The sequence below is a fragment of the Athene cunicularia genome (assembly GCF_003259725.1).
Source record: "Athene cunicularia isolate RWA chromosome 24 unlocalized genomic scaffold, athCun1 chr24_part1, whole genome shotgun sequence".
Taxonomy (NCBI): Eukaryota; Metazoa; Chordata; class Aves; order Strigiformes; family Strigidae; genus Athene; species Athene cunicularia.
The window spans coordinates 1,460,875-1,476,963 of record NW_020799132.1 but is presented as its reverse complement, the minus strand read 5'-3'; the positions used below and the strand labels follow the sequence as shown (position 1 = coordinate 1,476,963).

At 49.3% G+C, this 16,089-nt stretch overlaps 1 protein-coding gene across 6 annotated transcripts in view; it reads left to right on the top strand.

The window, feature by feature from the left end:
• Nucleotides 1-16,089, top strand: part of ARHGAP32 (Rho GTPase activating protein 32) — a 209,296-nt gene extending 193,207 nt beyond the window's left edge. For all 6 annotated transcript variants that reach the window (XM_026863752.1, XM_026863750.1, XM_026863749.1 and 3 more), the window contains 10 exons: nucleotides 953-1,097; nucleotides 1,800-1,882; nucleotides 3,841-3,948; nucleotides 5,175-5,320; nucleotides 7,468-7,669; nucleotides 8,457-8,602; nucleotides 9,809-9,883; nucleotides 10,481-11,338; nucleotides 12,002-12,915; nucleotides 13,762-16,089. In XM_026863752.1, coding sequence (XP_026719553.1) covers nucleotides 953-1,097; nucleotides 1,800-1,882; nucleotides 3,841-3,948; nucleotides 5,175-5,320; nucleotides 7,468-7,669; nucleotides 8,457-8,602; nucleotides 9,809-9,883; nucleotides 10,481-11,338; nucleotides 12,002-12,915; nucleotides 13,762-16,014 — 4,930 coding nt within the window. In that variant the 3' untranslated portion in view covers nucleotides 16,015-16,089. The remainder of the gene's footprint in view (nucleotides 1-952; nucleotides 1,098-1,799; nucleotides 1,883-3,840; nucleotides 3,949-5,174; nucleotides 5,321-7,467; nucleotides 7,670-8,456; nucleotides 8,603-9,808; nucleotides 9,884-10,480; nucleotides 11,339-12,001; nucleotides 12,916-13,761) is intronic.

Genomic DNA, 16,089 nt, shown 5'->3' with positions numbered 1-16,089 from the left:
TGGAAAAGCCCTTGAAGCTCCTCCAGCCCAACCATGACCCTCCCCCTGACCGTTCCCAACTCCCCCAGATCCCTCAGCGCTGGCTCAGCCCGACTCTTCAACACCCCCAGGGATCCCAGGGACTCCCCCCCTGCCCACTGTTTTACCTAACACCCCGTTAAGCTGTTTAGGTTTACAGCTTAAAGCCAGACCCTCGTAGGGAAACCGAGCCTCAGCTGGAGCAGCCCTGTTCTCCAGCTCCCCGTGGCCTGACTCACCACACTAGTCCCTGCAAAGCTGCCCTGCTAATTTGAAACAGCACTTTCCATGCACATATTCTAGCAGCAAGCCAGCCCTTGGCCTTCTAAGCTCAGCTTTTATTTCATAAATGTTTACGATTTTGGTTTTTTCTCTCTCTGAAAAGCAAGGGGAATGCTCAGGGATTTTCTTCATGTGGTTCCTGGCTCTCCTTGCCCCGTAGCAGAGGCGTGCTCAGCTCACCAGCTTGTCCCCGAGGAATTTCTGCACACACTGGTTTCCATCTGCAGCAGCTGCCCATGGCACTGCTCTTCAGCGTTACTTTATCATTTCAGTTTCCAGGCCTTTGAAATGCAAAGGGACAGCAGCTTTCCTTCAGACCTGTGGGCACTCCTCCTCCTCCCCGAAGCTCCCAGTCACAGCCCTTGGGAGTTAAACAGTCAGATTGTCTCCATGGTCTTGGAAGACATTCCCTGGAGCCTCTGAGAAGCCCTGCTGCAGCAGAAGGGATTGCAGACTAGCCAGTCAATCAGTTGTAAAACTAACTGAAAATGCCTTCTTAGGAAAAAAAAAAAGAAAAAAAAAAAGTCTAATTTTAATTTTTCTCCTAGAAATCAGGAAACCCTTGCTGTTCTTGACTGTTGTAATTTGCACTGGGTTTTATTCATTCCCCCTTTTCATACCCCCTTGCCCATTTTTCTGTTCTCCTTTCCAGCCACGAGTTTGACTCTGAGCAGATTCCTGACTTGACAAAGGACATTTACATCCAAGACATCCACTGTGTGGGCTCCCTCTGCAAACTGTACTTCCGTGAACTCCCCAACCCTCTGCTGACCTACCAACTCTACGAGAAGTTCTCAGTAAGTGCAAGGCAGCGCCTTTCCCTTTCCACTTCAGCGTGGCATCCTCTGTATGGGTTGAAGGGAGAAATACTGAAAAGGATCCAGCAGCAAGCTGAACCTGTCTTGGTCTTTCTTGGGCTTACTTCTACTTAAACTGGGGTTTTTAGAGAGATAAGTAGTGCTGATCTCAAGTTTCCAGTGCGGTCTGTGCTACCTGCACACCAAATTCCCACTGCTGGTAGCATCCTGCTATTTCAAAAGTGCAGCAGTGCCCCAGGTTTGTTGTTTCCCCTTCAAGTTTACTCACGGGTGCCTTCATCCCCCAGGCCACACCACATTTATTCCGCTTTTGGGGCCCAGTAGAAGGTTATGGGATCACTAACAATGCTTTGCAAGAGCTCCCCTATCATTTGCCATTCCCCAGTGATATCTCGAACAGGAGCGGGATTAGAAGCAAATGCTACACAAGCCCAGCACCCTCTGCAAGGAATTGCTCTGTGCAGTTAAGCTTTAAAGTGGCCTGGGTCTTGATTTACTTGGCCTTTCTCACATTATCTGTGTGCCAGTCTGTCCCCAAGAAACAGGCACCTCCCCAAAGGCAGAGAAAAGCAACACAATCCACCTCACTACTGAAGAACAGTACATCAGCCACGTGGTTCATGATGCTGTGGCAGGTATCTAGTCTTATTTGCACCTAAATCCCTTCCTGCCTTCTTCCAGGACGCTGTTTCTGCTGCTACGGATGAAGAAAGGTTGGTTAAAATCCATGATGTCATCCAACAGCTGCCCCCTCCTCACTACAGGTTTGTGCAGCCTTTACTCTGGTTACAGCTCAGCCTTTTATCATCTCGAGCATTTCAGGAGTGAAATGATGCAATTCCAGTTTCCCCTCTTAAGATAGCTGTGCTAGGCCTCTGTATATTCAAATGGTTTATGGCTACATAAAGTTGATTTATATTCTAATTAGCTCATTACCAGACAAACACTACATATTTTGCATAGTCTAATTTGACTTCCTTGGAAACTACATACAGAAGGCAAATACAAGCTTTTTATGTCAGAAGTGGCTGATATAACTAAGGAAACCTGGGGGGGTTTTGTGGGGCAGTGGGGCACAATACCAGCTCTAGGAATCACAGTGAAAAAAAAGAGAAATGTAGCCAAATAAAATGGTTCAGGCCTTCAGTTTAATTTGGTCAAGTGTATTTTGTCTCCAGTTCTCCCCCAGCAACAGCAGTAACTAGCAAATTCTAACAGTGCTCCACCAGAATAAGTAAATATGAGATGGTGTTTAAAAATCACTAGCTGATTATAGTAAGATGTTTGAACTAATTAGTATTAATAACTTACATGGTAGTGAGACTTGACTAAGTATAACAACATGTTAATGATCTTTAGTATTTAAACTTATGGCAGGATATGGTAAAAAAGCAGCAGACAAAAATACAGTGATATAATAACTAAATACAATAGTGTCTGTTAATGAGTCTTCAATAGTATTAATAACTAAGTATTGTAATGATGTATATACATTGTAATTAGCTATGTATACCAATTACAATACATAATTTATTGGTGAAGACTACTTACCATACATCTCCTTCATCTAATTTTCTTTGGTGCGTTCCACCTTTTCCCTAAACCGACTCTTATTTTATGGGGCAAACAAACTTGTTTAACTTGGAGATCATGATGCTTGTGTGTATCGTAGTCTTAAACAAGAGTGGGGGTGTGGGAGACACCTGGATGCAAAATGCTGTAGATAGACAGGGCTGCTGCTCTCCCTCCTTTCCTGAGATTTGCTTGAAAAAAGGAAAAAACCACACTATTTTTGTGTTACTCTGCTGTGAGAAGTTCCACATGGGTAACCAGCAGCGTGAGCTGAAGCAGGGCAGCGCAGGGTCCTGGAGATGAGTCCATTTCGTTTCCAGAAAAAACAACATCCCTCTTCAGGCCTTGTCTGTTTGTGGAATTTGGAGCCCCCAAGCCCCCCCTATCCACTTGCCCCCTCCACCCCTCAAAAAAAAAAAAAAAAAGGGTATGCAGTGAGAGAGACAGAAGCCAGAGCTGCTGCCAAGCAACAGCACTGAGGAGGGTACATCAGCATTTTCATTACCACCTTGTGCTCCCTCCTCCTCATGGCTGTTAGCAGTAGTGTTTAATATAAAAACCCCTTTTTTTATGTGAACAGAAGCCTCTGGAGTTTAACTTTGGAGCTGCCTTATATGCCTATGAGAAACCTGCAGCCAGTCATTTCATAAGACAGACCTGGATACAGTTTGCTGGTTTTCAGTATCCTGGGGGTGCCCAGAAAAATACTCCCCCCCCTTTATCAGGATTAAAGTTCAAATCCTTTCCCCCCCGCTCTGAGGAGCGCAGGGGTGCATTTCTGCTGCAGAGTGTTACAGTAAAGCAGCCAAGTGATGAAGTTCCAGGGCGCTCTGCTGTGCTGGTGGCATTTAGATTATTCCCATCCACCCCAGTGTTTGTGGGATCCAGCCCTTGGGCTGACAGAAGATGATTTCACCATCTTTTCACTGCGCCTGGACAAATCAGGAGAGATTCCCCTTGCCCCACCCCAGTGTAATTATTTGCTAAAGACAACTTTACCATCAGTCTTAGGGTACATAGTTCAACTTTTTTTGTTTTTTTCCTGGGAGCTGTCAAACCAAAAGAAAATAATGACCTGGGGTTTGTTTTGTACGCTGCAGCATGGCTTTGCTCATTGGTGCTGAACATCTGCCTATCTCCTGTTTTCCAGGACACTGGAGTTCCTAATGAGACACTTAGCTCGTCTAGCTGATTACTGCTCCATCACAAATATGCACACTAAGAACTTAGCAATCGTCTGGGCTCCAAACCTCCTAAGGTACTCTTCCCACCCCACCCCCCATTTCAATACAAGATAAGGTTTTATATCTATAGCAAACGGACAGGTACTTGTTCCCCAGAAAATCATAACTTTCAGCACTTGAGAAAGATGATCCTTTCTTCCATCCAACATGCTCTTCTCGTCGTGTATAATTCCTAATGGGAAGTTACTCTAAGCAGGGGCTTAAGACCAGCTGGCAAGCTGCTGAACTAGTGATCTAAAAGAGCCCCTGCTGCTGTCAGTGGAGCCACCTGGAGGGAACACCCCAGTATCATTGTGTCTCAACAGCAGTGCAGTTCCACTGAGGAGTGGTGAGGAAGGATTCCCCCAACTCTCTTTTCTAGATAATTCCCCCTCTCCTGGTCAGATGAGACTAGTGTGTCCTTGATCATCCAGGAAAATTTGTTCAGTGGCATCACTGATTTCCCACTGCATAAGTCTCTAGAGTCTAATTGGACAGCTTTTGGCTGCAAAAATTCAAACTTATGGAAATTATCTTGGATGAATCTGTCTCCTAAAATTTGTTTTTAATGTGTGTGTAGGGTAGTTTAAAATGAATGGTGTAATTTAAGTTTTGCTTTAAAAAAAAAAAAAAAATCACCCTGGCCTCTATTGTATTGATTTCTGGATTGCTTTTGTTACCAACCTGAGAAACCTGACTCATAGGTTCCCCTGTGTGCAGTTAATGAGGGTAAGCTCTTTTCTCCTTTCTGGCAATTCACTCGCAAGCAGTCAAATGATCTCTTGTTTGAGTCTGCTTTTGTGAATATTGGGGTACTTGCTGAGCAGGATCAGTTGGAGACATTCCCTGCTAGAGGGAAAAAATCCCATTAGGAGGCCACAGCGAGCTTTGTTCAATGCCACTGCATTAAAGTGCTGCCATTCACAGTATCTGGAAATCAGTTAACAAAGAGCTCCCCACTTCGTGTGTGCAGTTCACGTACCTCGATCCGGACCTGCCGCACACACCTGTTCCTTCCTAGACCCAGTGTTTCTCTTCCCATTTCAGTAAGAGTCAAACCCAAAATCTGGATGCAAATCACTAGTGTGATCGTTTGTGTGATGCTTCAATGCGATTTAAGCTCTTAACTGCCCCTAAAGTCACGTCTGCCTGAGCAACCAGGCACAGCAGCTCAACACCTGCCCAAGCCTTACCCAAAAGAGCACATCTTCCCCTGTTCTTCTGGCTGTTGGCATTTCCATTTAATGTGCCTTTTCTTCAGATCAAAGCAGATCGAGTCTGCCTGCTTCAGCGGAACGGCTGCCTTCATGGAGGTGCGAATCCAGTCGGTTGTTGTGGAATTCATCTTGAACCACGTGGACGTCCTCTTCAGTTCCAAACTCAGCTCAGTCATACGAGATGGAGCAGGTAGGCGTCTTCCTCCCTTAATGAGTTTGTGAGCCTCCCCTGGGACATTTGAAATATGTTTTGACTATAACCTAGAGGACAGATTTCCAGGGTTACGATGTTAGAGCCTGGTTTTAGAAATTGCTATCTGTACCTTTCCTAGAAGCCATGTATACTCTACAGAAGCGCACATCTTAACGTGTGGCTGCTACTTTTATGTCCTAGCACTGAGAAATTGTAAGGAATCTCTTCAGTCTTTGTTCCCCTTGCTCCCTCCCCTTGTTTTAAAACCATCATCATGGATGCTCCTGCACGTGCGTCTCCATTTGAGCTATCCTGCAGTACAATGCACAATCTGCCTACCCTCATCAGCACCTTAGGTCATCAGTAGAAGTGAACTGATTTAAAGAAAACTTCTCTGTACTCAGTCATGTTGACACTAAGAAACTTTGTCTTGCTCTTAACAGGGAATATTTAGACAGACATCTGCTATCCTGGTTATTTCTTCCGCGTAGTCTGTGTGGGTTAGTTAGCAGTGCCGTCCAGCCACGTGGCTCAGTCTGTATCAGCCCAGTTCTCTGTTTCTATTGCCAGTTAGTGGCTTTAGGATGAGGAATGACCTGACACACGTTTATGCCCAACTCTGGACCGCCTGAAATATCATTCAGCCTTGGAACCTACAAATTCCCTTGAGTAGACCCTAAGTATACCCGCTCCATTGAAAAGAGTTGCACCAGGAAGGAAATTTACTCTGCGTGTCAGATCAACAAATGTGGATACCACAAGCTATTATTACTCCTAAGCAGCATTAAGGATGTACCATCTGCTTTGATAACCTGCCCTTCCTATGAAATGTGCACAGTCAGTGCAGTTACCACCACCTGTGGAGCACAGATAGCTGTTTTTCCAGTATATTTGCTGCCCCCTGCTTTTAAACAAGCCCTACCTCTGCTTAGGATAGCAGAGTTACTCTAAGGCCAGCTTTTGTTCCTACTGGAAGGCAATTTTAAGTCAACAGCAGCCAGAGGTTAGCCTGGCCGAACAGTAATAGCCCACAGCAGGCTGAGCTCTGCCAGGGGAAGATAAGCACGCTAAGAGTCTGAGCCAAATGATTATCCAGGCTTAGAATGGACCATGTAAATTCAGCTAATTGTTTAATGACTTGGTCATTCGCATTCACTGCACTTTGAAACAAAACTGGTGGGAAGAAGGGTCAAGCTGTTCCACAGCATATCAGCTAAGTGCAGGAGTGCTGTGCAGCATTCTCATCAGTGCCTCCAGGAGCCTCCATTGTTGAGCCCAGCTCTGAGCCTGTACCCGACCCTAAGAGGTGGAAGTGGTATTCCCAAACCTGCTTTAAGCCATTCCCTGTAGGGCTACTGCCAAGGCAGCTGGAACCCAAACTTCACCCGGGCTAGCATTTACACATTTCACGCAGGAGCTGTGATGCTAGAAGTGATGGAACCAGCCAGGAGGTTGGTGTGATGACATCCTTCCCCCCACACCCTTTACATCACGTGATTAACCATATAAATACTTGCACAACAAGCCGTGGCACCCAAGAGAGAGCTGCTCTTAGAGCAGGCTCCTTGTGCTCCTCTGCAGCAGTCTCCTCTACACACAAGGTGACTTAACACATCCCAGCAGCAGCAGACAACATCAGCTGCTTCACAAAAATTGACACATTTGTCTCCAGAAACAAGCACAAGCTGTAAAAAGGCCAAGGGCAAGAGGCACAGCTAGATTCTGTTCACTGTGTCCATCTGCACGTTGCTTTGTGGCAACTCCCTGGTATTTCCTGTTACCCTGAGAGGTGGAACCTGGGAATGATCAAAGCCAAGCTTTCGAAGAAGCAAAACCATCACTTTCTTTACCGACTTTTGTATACAGACGAAGCTTAAGTATGTCAAGTAAAGGTTTTCAACCTACCTGCCTCTGTCTTTTTTTGTTGTTGTTTTTTAAATACACTAAGCTGCTGTCATAACTGAGAAAATGTTTTTGTCATAAGCATAGCTCTGACAAAGTATTATTTTGACCACATCTGTCAGCGGCTGGGATAACAGAGATTTAGAACCACACAGCACCTCCCTAGACACACAGACCCAGAGCTTTGATCTCTGTACTGCTGGTTTCTGATTCTCCCTGTTGCCTGTGGTTTTCCCTTACAGGGCACAGTTCTTTATCACGACCCAAGTCTCTGTTGGTGTCCTCTCCTTCCACAAAGCTGCTCACGCTGGAGGAGGCACAGGCACGGACACAAGCCCAGATCAACTCTCCCATCGTGGCAGACAGCAAATACATAGAAGTGGGAGAAGGCCCTGCAGCTTTACAGGGGAAATTCCACACGGTCATTGACTTTCCATCCGAAAGGTAGAGTCACGTTTCCTTTCCAGCATGTGTCATAACTGGTTTGGGTTTGGGTTTTTTTTTTATTACAGCAAAAACCTGCTGATACGGACTTAGAGTAGTCATATGTAAAGTATTGTAGCCAGTTTTCCACCTGCCTTGGGCTCTGTGAGGATTCAGCTTACATCAGTTGTCTGGTGGACTTAGTTCAGCCATATAACTTCTGTGCCACTCCCTCCTTTTTAGCAGGGCTATCATTAAACGTATAAAGCAGTGTTGTGTGTGATGCCTGTACTAGTCATGAACGCAGAAATGTAAACAAGATGAACACCTGGAAACGTCGGGGTTTTCCAGATTTCAGGAGTAATTGCCTGTAACAAATCCAGGTTTCCCTTGAAACGGAGCAGTTGGACAGACTTGATGACACTAGAAATTAAATATGGCACTGGGAGGAGGCGAATGGGATTTTACAGCACGAGAAATGCTTTTGAACACCTTTTATGGCTCCACAGTTTCTCAGAGAACCGGTGCATCTGCTCACTAAATTAAAGCTGCTCCCTTGGCTGCTCTAGTGTCCAAGTGTGGAGCCTTTGCTCACCTGCATCGTGCCCGCTTTGTGTAGTTTGTTGGAATTTACCCAGCAAGGCTTTAGGGCTGAGCTACAAGAATGAAAACATCCTCAGCTCTGTAAAAGAGACCAAGTTTCTTAAGTGTTGTTTCAGCAGAAGGCAGACAGGGCTAACAAGCGACCAGTAGCAGGAACAAAATGCAGCTTCCCCCTCTAACAATTTGCTCTGTTCTCTCACTCCAGAAAAAGGCCGCCCAGCAAGATGAAGAAATCACCAGTCGGCAGCTGGCGTTCCTTCTTCAACCTGGGAAAATCATCCTCTGTGTCCAAACGCAAGCTCCAGCGCAATCCCAGCGAGCCCTCCGAAATGAAAGCCATTGCCCTGGCAGGTGAGGAGGCAAATCCAGCTTCTAAAAACCCCCGAGGTTTTGGGCATGCAGAATTCATGTTTACAGCGTGCTTTTATCTCCTCCTAGCGTGGAAACCGCGCATCACACCTCCAGTTCACTGCGGCCTTTCCCAAACGGATCTGACGATAGCTCGAGAGCCCAACCCGCTAGCGCACACACCTCTAATGCTTTTTTCAGAGATGCTTTTGAGAGACGCTATGCGAGCATCATTATAATAAATCTCAGAATAATTCCTTCTGACACTCCTATTATGAAATAAGAATACAGTTCTGGCTCCCTTTGCTGCTCTCAGCACACAATTGAACTAGGTCATGGCACTTTTCCACAAACACATTCACCCCCAAACTATACCTGTGTAACTAGAGAAGGCATCCAACAGCCTTTTGGTAGCCACATCAAGTGTACCTAGACTGAATTCTCAGCCCTTTCTGTGTATAATTTACCATCTCTTTCCCAATTTAAAAATAGCAACAATATGTTTTTGTGGTAAAACACACCACAAATCCCTAAATGTGGGCCAGTGAGAGCTTCTATCCATCTTCTCCCTGGTGCCCTTTTCAGATTAGAACCCTCAGTCTTTAGTGTAATAAACACATTATACCAGCGTGCTTTAAGACTGTCCCTAAGACTGGAGCGCTGAAGTTGTCATTGCTCATAGAATGACTTGGTTAATGTTACTTTCTCACCCATTTTTAAAGGGTTTTTGTTTGCTGGCAGGAACCAAGCAATTATCACGGGTACATCTGGACAGAGTTTGTAGCAGGATGAGGTGGGGAGTTCTTTCCCAGCCTGTCATCTGCAGCAGTTACCCTTTTGGTAGGTTACTCACTTCACAGACTGAGGAGAAGTATCAAAAATTGATTTGTTTTTTGTAATTGCCTCTTGCCCAGTAGTATAAAATCATGGGTTGAAAGGGATCTCCGTAGGGCAGGCTCCTGTGCAAAACAGAGCTACATCTTGGACAGCAGAGCATATTAACAGTGGAGCGGGGTAAAGGTTTTCTTTAAGGGCTTTAGAGTAAAACCAAAACCACACAACCTCAGAACAGAGAAGCACAACTGTTGCTCTCAGGACAGCGGTACTGTTGCTAGAAACCCCTTTGTGTTTTTCCTGCCACCATTACATAGCCAAACATAAACCTCTTTTATAATTCAGCTTTTCACTATTTTGGTTGCATTCCCTTAGGTGGACGAGGAGACAGCGGGACTCTTCGATCAGCTAAAAGTGAGGAATCACTTACCTCTCTGCATGCTGTCGACGGTAAGACAGAATTGTACCTGCACTTCTAATGCATGTGGGTTAAAAAAGGTCTTTCAACATTACCAACTGCAGACATTCAACAGGGCAGATCTTCCACCCCTCCACTAAAAGCTGGGCTGGCTAATTAATGAAGCAGCTTACCACTGCCCAGCACGATTGGGTAGGGGTGCCACAGGGAAATAAATGCTCTTCATGTCTTTGTTTTCCTTCTAAGGTAAGAAAAGTAAACTTCTTGCTTTTGTAGAGCTGGCACTGCTTACATTCCTTCCTTGCCATCTCCCTATTCTAAGGTGGAAGAGACAGCACAGGGAAGGAGAGCACTTACTGAGAAAGCCTTAGGTCTACAGTACGCTTAAACTGGTTTTGCTTTTGCACACAGCTTAGTTTCAGACTAAATCAGACCTGACAACTGCTGTAAAAGAGTTTAAGCCAACGTAATAAACAGTTCCTGGTAACTACATTACTTCTGTGTTTAGAGTTCACCAGGTGAGCATCTTTCACGCTGCCTTAAGGCAACTTTAAACACACGACCCAACCGTCACCTCCGTGGACAGTCAGGTTTTGACACTAAGTGTGTATTTATTTACCCATTCCTAGGTGAATCCAAACTGTTTCGACCCAGAAGACCGAGGTCCAGCAGCGATGCGTTGTCTGCTTCCTTCAACGGAGAGCTCTTAGGAAACATGAACCGCTGCAATTCTTACGACAACCTTCCCCACGACAACGACAGTGATGGGGACGAGGGGCTCATCCACGTTCCTGCCCTGATTTCTCCTCGATCTGCTGAAGACGTTGACCTGAGCCCACCGGATATCGGAGTTGCTAGCCTGGATTTTGACCCAATGTCTTTTCAGTGCAGCCCACCTCAAGCAGAATCCGAGTGCCTGGACAGCAGCACCTCCCTGCTGGAGTCAGTCGGCATAAATAAGGAGAAGACAAGCCTATTAAAGAAGGATTTAGAATCAGGCAGCCAGTCCCAGACACCAGGCAGTGCCACAAGCTCTGAGCCAGTCTCCCCTTACCAAGAGAAGATGAGTCCTTTCTTTACACTGGACCTGAGCCCAACTGAAGAGAAGCCCTGCAAAGCTTCTGCCTTCTCACCCAAGATGGGGCGAAAGCCCCTCAAATCTCCGCCGCCAACTACGTCAGAACCTGTCTCCTTCACGCTGCCCAGCCGCGTGTCAGAAGGGACTGGAGGAGTCTCCACCACATCCAGAAACTCCTCTGCTTCCAGCTGGAGCAAAGGGATTGGCCTCACTGAAATGACAAACAGGTCCCCAACCCAGATGTCCTTGCCCCTGAAAAACAGTGAAACAGGAGCAGGGGAAGGCACACACCAAGAGCTACAGCATGCCCAGCTAGTGGCTGCTGGCAAACCAGAGTTGCCAGAAGAAGGGGAGAGACCAATGTCAAGCAGTCAGAATAAGACTGTACCCACTGGACACGCACAGCCAGGTACAGTGCATTTTCCTCCATTCTTTCTTTAAGTTCCAAAGGGGACCTGCTCTCAGAAACATCCTCCTCTGCGTGCCTTTTAGGAGAGGGGATTGCCCGTCAGTTCTGATCACAAGTGTCTTGCAGGGCTGTGCAGATCAGTAAGGTCTTAACCTCTGCCTTCTCCCTACATCACACCAATCTCAGATAATTTTCCATAATACTTTGTATCCCGCTTTTCCCACCCCCCCATCCTGTCATATGTGAAAGTCTATAGCATGTCCTTCTGAATCATTTCAGCCAATAGCCCATCTAAGACTTTTTCTTTCTTAAATTAAAAATCTGCCAACACCTGAAGAAGGGACCTTTTCACCTAAAACCTTATGATCAAAGTTGTATAAGGGTATCTCGTTCTCTGCTACCTACTTCCTACCTCTAGAAATGCAAGAGGAGCCTTTAGACAATCTCTTGTGGTTTTTTTTTCCTTTTTGTGATAAACTGCTGTGCTGTTGAGCAGCGTTTGCATGTGAGACAGAAGAGATAGCGTTTCACATCAGAAGGAGTTGCCACTGTGAAAGTGTGGAAAGCATCTTTTTATTTTTTTTATAATAGTCATTAAGGTTAGGTCACTCTCCTTATTGGGTAACATAAAATCACTCTCTCTCTCAATTTTCCCCCCATTAGGAGCAGTTGCCCTCGACTCCCCCCAGGATCCTGTTCCCGTCAGTTCTGTGTCTCTTATCCCTCCTCCTCCTCCGAAAAACGCAGCGCGCATGCTAGCCCTAGCGTTAGCAGAGTCCGCGCAGCAAGCGTCCGCTCAGTCTCAGAAAAGGCCAGGAGATGCTCATTCTGAAAGCACCAATTATGGAGAGACTGAAGCTGGCACAGCTCTAGAAAAGCTCCATCTCTCTGCTGGTGCTCCAGACAAGCTCCACCTCTATACCGGTCTGCCCGAGAACCGACTTCACTTCCAGCCCGGTGCACCAGTAGAGCAGGATTTCCAAGGTAGCAGCACACCCGGGGAGCAGAACCACCCGCCCGGTGCGCCTGGAAACCGGGACCCCCCACCTCTCCACCCTGGCATGCCTGGGGACCTGCCCGATAGCAGAGATGCAGAGCAGGAGCAGTCCAGCTTCCATCCTGGTAAACCGGGGGACAAAGATCCCTTCCCCTCCCACGCTGGGGACTGGGAGCACAGCCCCCCCCAGCCCCCTCCGGGTGCACTGCCTGACTGGGAACCACCCACCACAGACTTGCCTCTAGATAAGCCCCACCACCTCCGCGCGTGCGCGGCTGGGGACAAGCACCACGTCCCGATCTGCGCAGCCGACGACAAACTCCAGTCTCCTCCCGTTGTAACGGCCGGGGAAAAAAGCAGCCCGGCTTCCGTGCCGTATTTAACCACCATCCAGACAACGGCAGCCGAGCCGAGCCGTGGGCCAGCAGGTCCAGCCACAACTCAGGCAGACGCCAGCGTTGCGGCCACACCGCGCCCGCTCGCGAGCGGCCAGCCCGCCCCGCCGCAGAGGCAGGATCACCAGTCGGCCATGGGACAGGTGCCAGCAGCCTCCGCAAAAGCACCGAGTACTTCCAGTCAGGTATGTGGATGTGCTCCCTCCCACACCTCCCCAGGCCTTGCACGGCTCAGAGTTGTAGTTGTAGGAGGGCTGAGCTCTGGGAGAGTCGGTCCAAATCCAAGTGGCCAGAGGCAGGGGGCTCACAGGTTACTGGAAATTGGACAACACCCAATCTTGTGGGAAATTTCCTAAGTGAACACCCCCACATATATCCTCTCTCCTTGGTTTTAAGGAAAAAATAAAATTATCTGCTGGGTTGTCTGATACAAAGAACACTAGTTCAGAAACAAGTAAGAATTTTTGCATCCTCTCTTCACCGAGGCTGACAATATCCTCATCCAACATCCTCTTTAATAAAGCAGGTCAGGTTCTTGTGTGAGAGTTAGACATGGAAATGTTCGCTCAGAAATCTAACTTGCTGCCCACGAAGCCTGCAGCCTGTCTTAAAGCACTGTAGCCATATTTAAGGAAGGGACTTCTGCTGTATTACACTACTTGATCTGCTCACCAGGGTGTGAGAAGTTTAAACGCAGGTATGTTTTCATTAAGACAAGCACATTTATAAGAAAGACCCCCATACGAAACGCTGAAGCAACTCTGTAAAAGTTTTAAACTGTTGCTATAAAGACAGCCGCCTCAGAGCATCCCGTTTGTGACGGGTCCCCAAATCTCCCAGAGGTACCACACTGCCCTTGCTGAGGAAGGGAACCTACAGCTCTCTGACAGGGAGTGGCACTAGCTCTTCGCAGCAAACAGAAACCAGGCACTTGAATTAATTTATGTGAGCATCTGTGATACTTTAGCTACAGGATACGGGGAGGGGGGAAGATGCTTCACCTCTAACTGCCTCTGGTTTCTTCCCTATAGGTTTGGGGCGCAACCACACCTGAGAAGCCAGCTGAGCCCACGCCTGGTTTTGTCTCAGAGAGCAGTTCCACCACCCGCTGCTCCTCTTCAGTGCCCACGGGCCACCAGAGCCATTTGGAAAAGCCCCGGGAGGCTACAAGGGCTCCCCCGCTGCACCTGCGGTCCGAGTCTGTCCCCACACACTCCTCCTACGGCTTCACACCCCCTGTCCCACCCGTGCGAACGCTGGAGAGCAAAATCGCTGCCGCCATGCACTCCAACAACACCGACACCGTCAACAACTCCAACTACCACGCCTTCCTGTCCTCCTCCATGCTGGCCGCCTCCGTGGAGGAAGCTCTGCTGCCACCCCCACCGCCCCCGCCGCCCAAGCACACGTCCCTGCAGTCCGTGTACGTGCCGCACCCCAAGCCGGAGAGCGTCCCCGAGCCCTCCGGGCCGGATAGCTACCTGCACCACAAGCCGGCTTCCATCCACCAGTACCGGCCCGAGAGCGTCCCTCCTCACCTCTCCTACCACGGCAAGGCGGAGCAGCACCAAGCCTACCCTCCTCGGTCGGAGCCACCCGCTCCCGCCGGCACTCGCTACAACACCTACACCAGCCAAGGGAAGAGCACCTCAGGCCTGCACTCCAAACCTCGCAGCCGGACAGAGTTCGTGTCCTCCATCAGCCCCACGGGCCTGCGCAGTGCTGGCTACGCTGAGGACGCTCCGCCCTACCCCACCATCCGCAGGGTCCAGTCGCTGCATGTCCCCACCCCGGCTGCCGCCGCCATCCGCTCCGTTCCCATCTCACGGACCGAGGTGCCTCCGGACGACGAGCCCGTGTACTGCCCGCGGCCCCTCTACCAGTACAAGCCATATCAGCCCCACTCCGACTACCACGTAACCCAGCTGCAGCCTTACTTTGAGAACGGGCGGGTGCACTACCGCTACAGTCCTTACTCCAGCTCGTCCGCATCCTCTTACTACACCTCTGCTGATGGGAGCTTTTATGACCTGGACCCGTACAGCACCGTGCGGGTCAGGCCTTTCCACCCCCTGCCCAGCCGGGATTTTGCGTCGTACGCTTCCCGGCTGCAGAGCAAAGGCCTGTACCGCTACCCCAGCCTGTCAGCCTACCCTCGGGGCGGCCTCATCAGCCACCTGGCAGGCAAAGAGCACAGTTTCATCAGCAGAGACGTGCCTCCCGCCCCGGACATCAAGCACATGTACATGTCGTGGGACCTGGAGGACATGGAGAAGTACCGCATGCAGTCCATTCGCCGGGAGAGCCGCACGCGCCAGAAGGTGAAAGGGCCGGTGATGTCCCAGTACGATAACGTGGCCCCGCTGCTGCCGGAGGAACTGGGAGGACTGGATGTGATTCACTTGCGCAGCAAATCGGATCCTGGGAAAAGCGGCCTCCTCACTGTGGCGGAAGGGAAGGAGGGGAGGTACCCGGCCAAAGCGGCTACGCCCGAGGGGGATGAACGTTACTACATGCAGCACCCCGAGGCGGAGCTGGACAGAGCTCACTACCACGGGGCCTACGGGAACGGGCCCTCGGAGAAGCCATCCCTCCCCCAGAAGCAGAGCAGCCTCCGGAACAGGAAGCTGCACGAGCCCGGCTGCAACACCAGCGAACACAGGACGCACTTGCAGCAGGAATCGAGCCATAGGCAGCCTTCCGAGGCCAAAAACGGGCCCCCCTATCCCGACTACAGGCCCAAAGGTGGCCCGGAGCCCTCAGAGCCCGTCGGCTACCAGCACGCGGGCAGCAAGTATATCCCGGCGAACCAGGAGACCCTGAGACTGAACCACAAGGAGGTGAGGTTGGCAGAAGACAGGCCCGATTTGGAGAGGTCTCGAGCCAGGCCGACCCCATCCATGGAGAAACACTCCAGAGACTGCTACAAAGAAGAGGAACACGCCGCCTCCCCCATGGCACCGCCGCCCAAGCCTGAACGGAGCCACAGCCTCAGAATGCAGCACCCCGAAACCATGGAGAGGGACTCTGCCCTCCTCTACCCCTACCAAACCCTTGGGAAACGCCAAAGCACTATGACTGTGGTGTCCCAGTATGATAATTTGGAGGATTACCATACCATGCCTCAGCACCAAAGAGGAGGCTATGTTGGAGGAGGGGGGTTTGTGCCCCCCGCTTTTACCCATGTGCACAGTAGAACTTACGCCACGGCCCTTGGCCAGGGAGCCTTCCTCCCAACGGAGCTGTGTTTGCAGAGGCCCGAAACAGAGGTCCACGTTGAGTGAGCTGGTGTGGGGGGAAGGAGGGATAGAGTCTAAGCAGCCTCTGCTGGACAGCGGACTGTTTTATTTTTTCAGTGA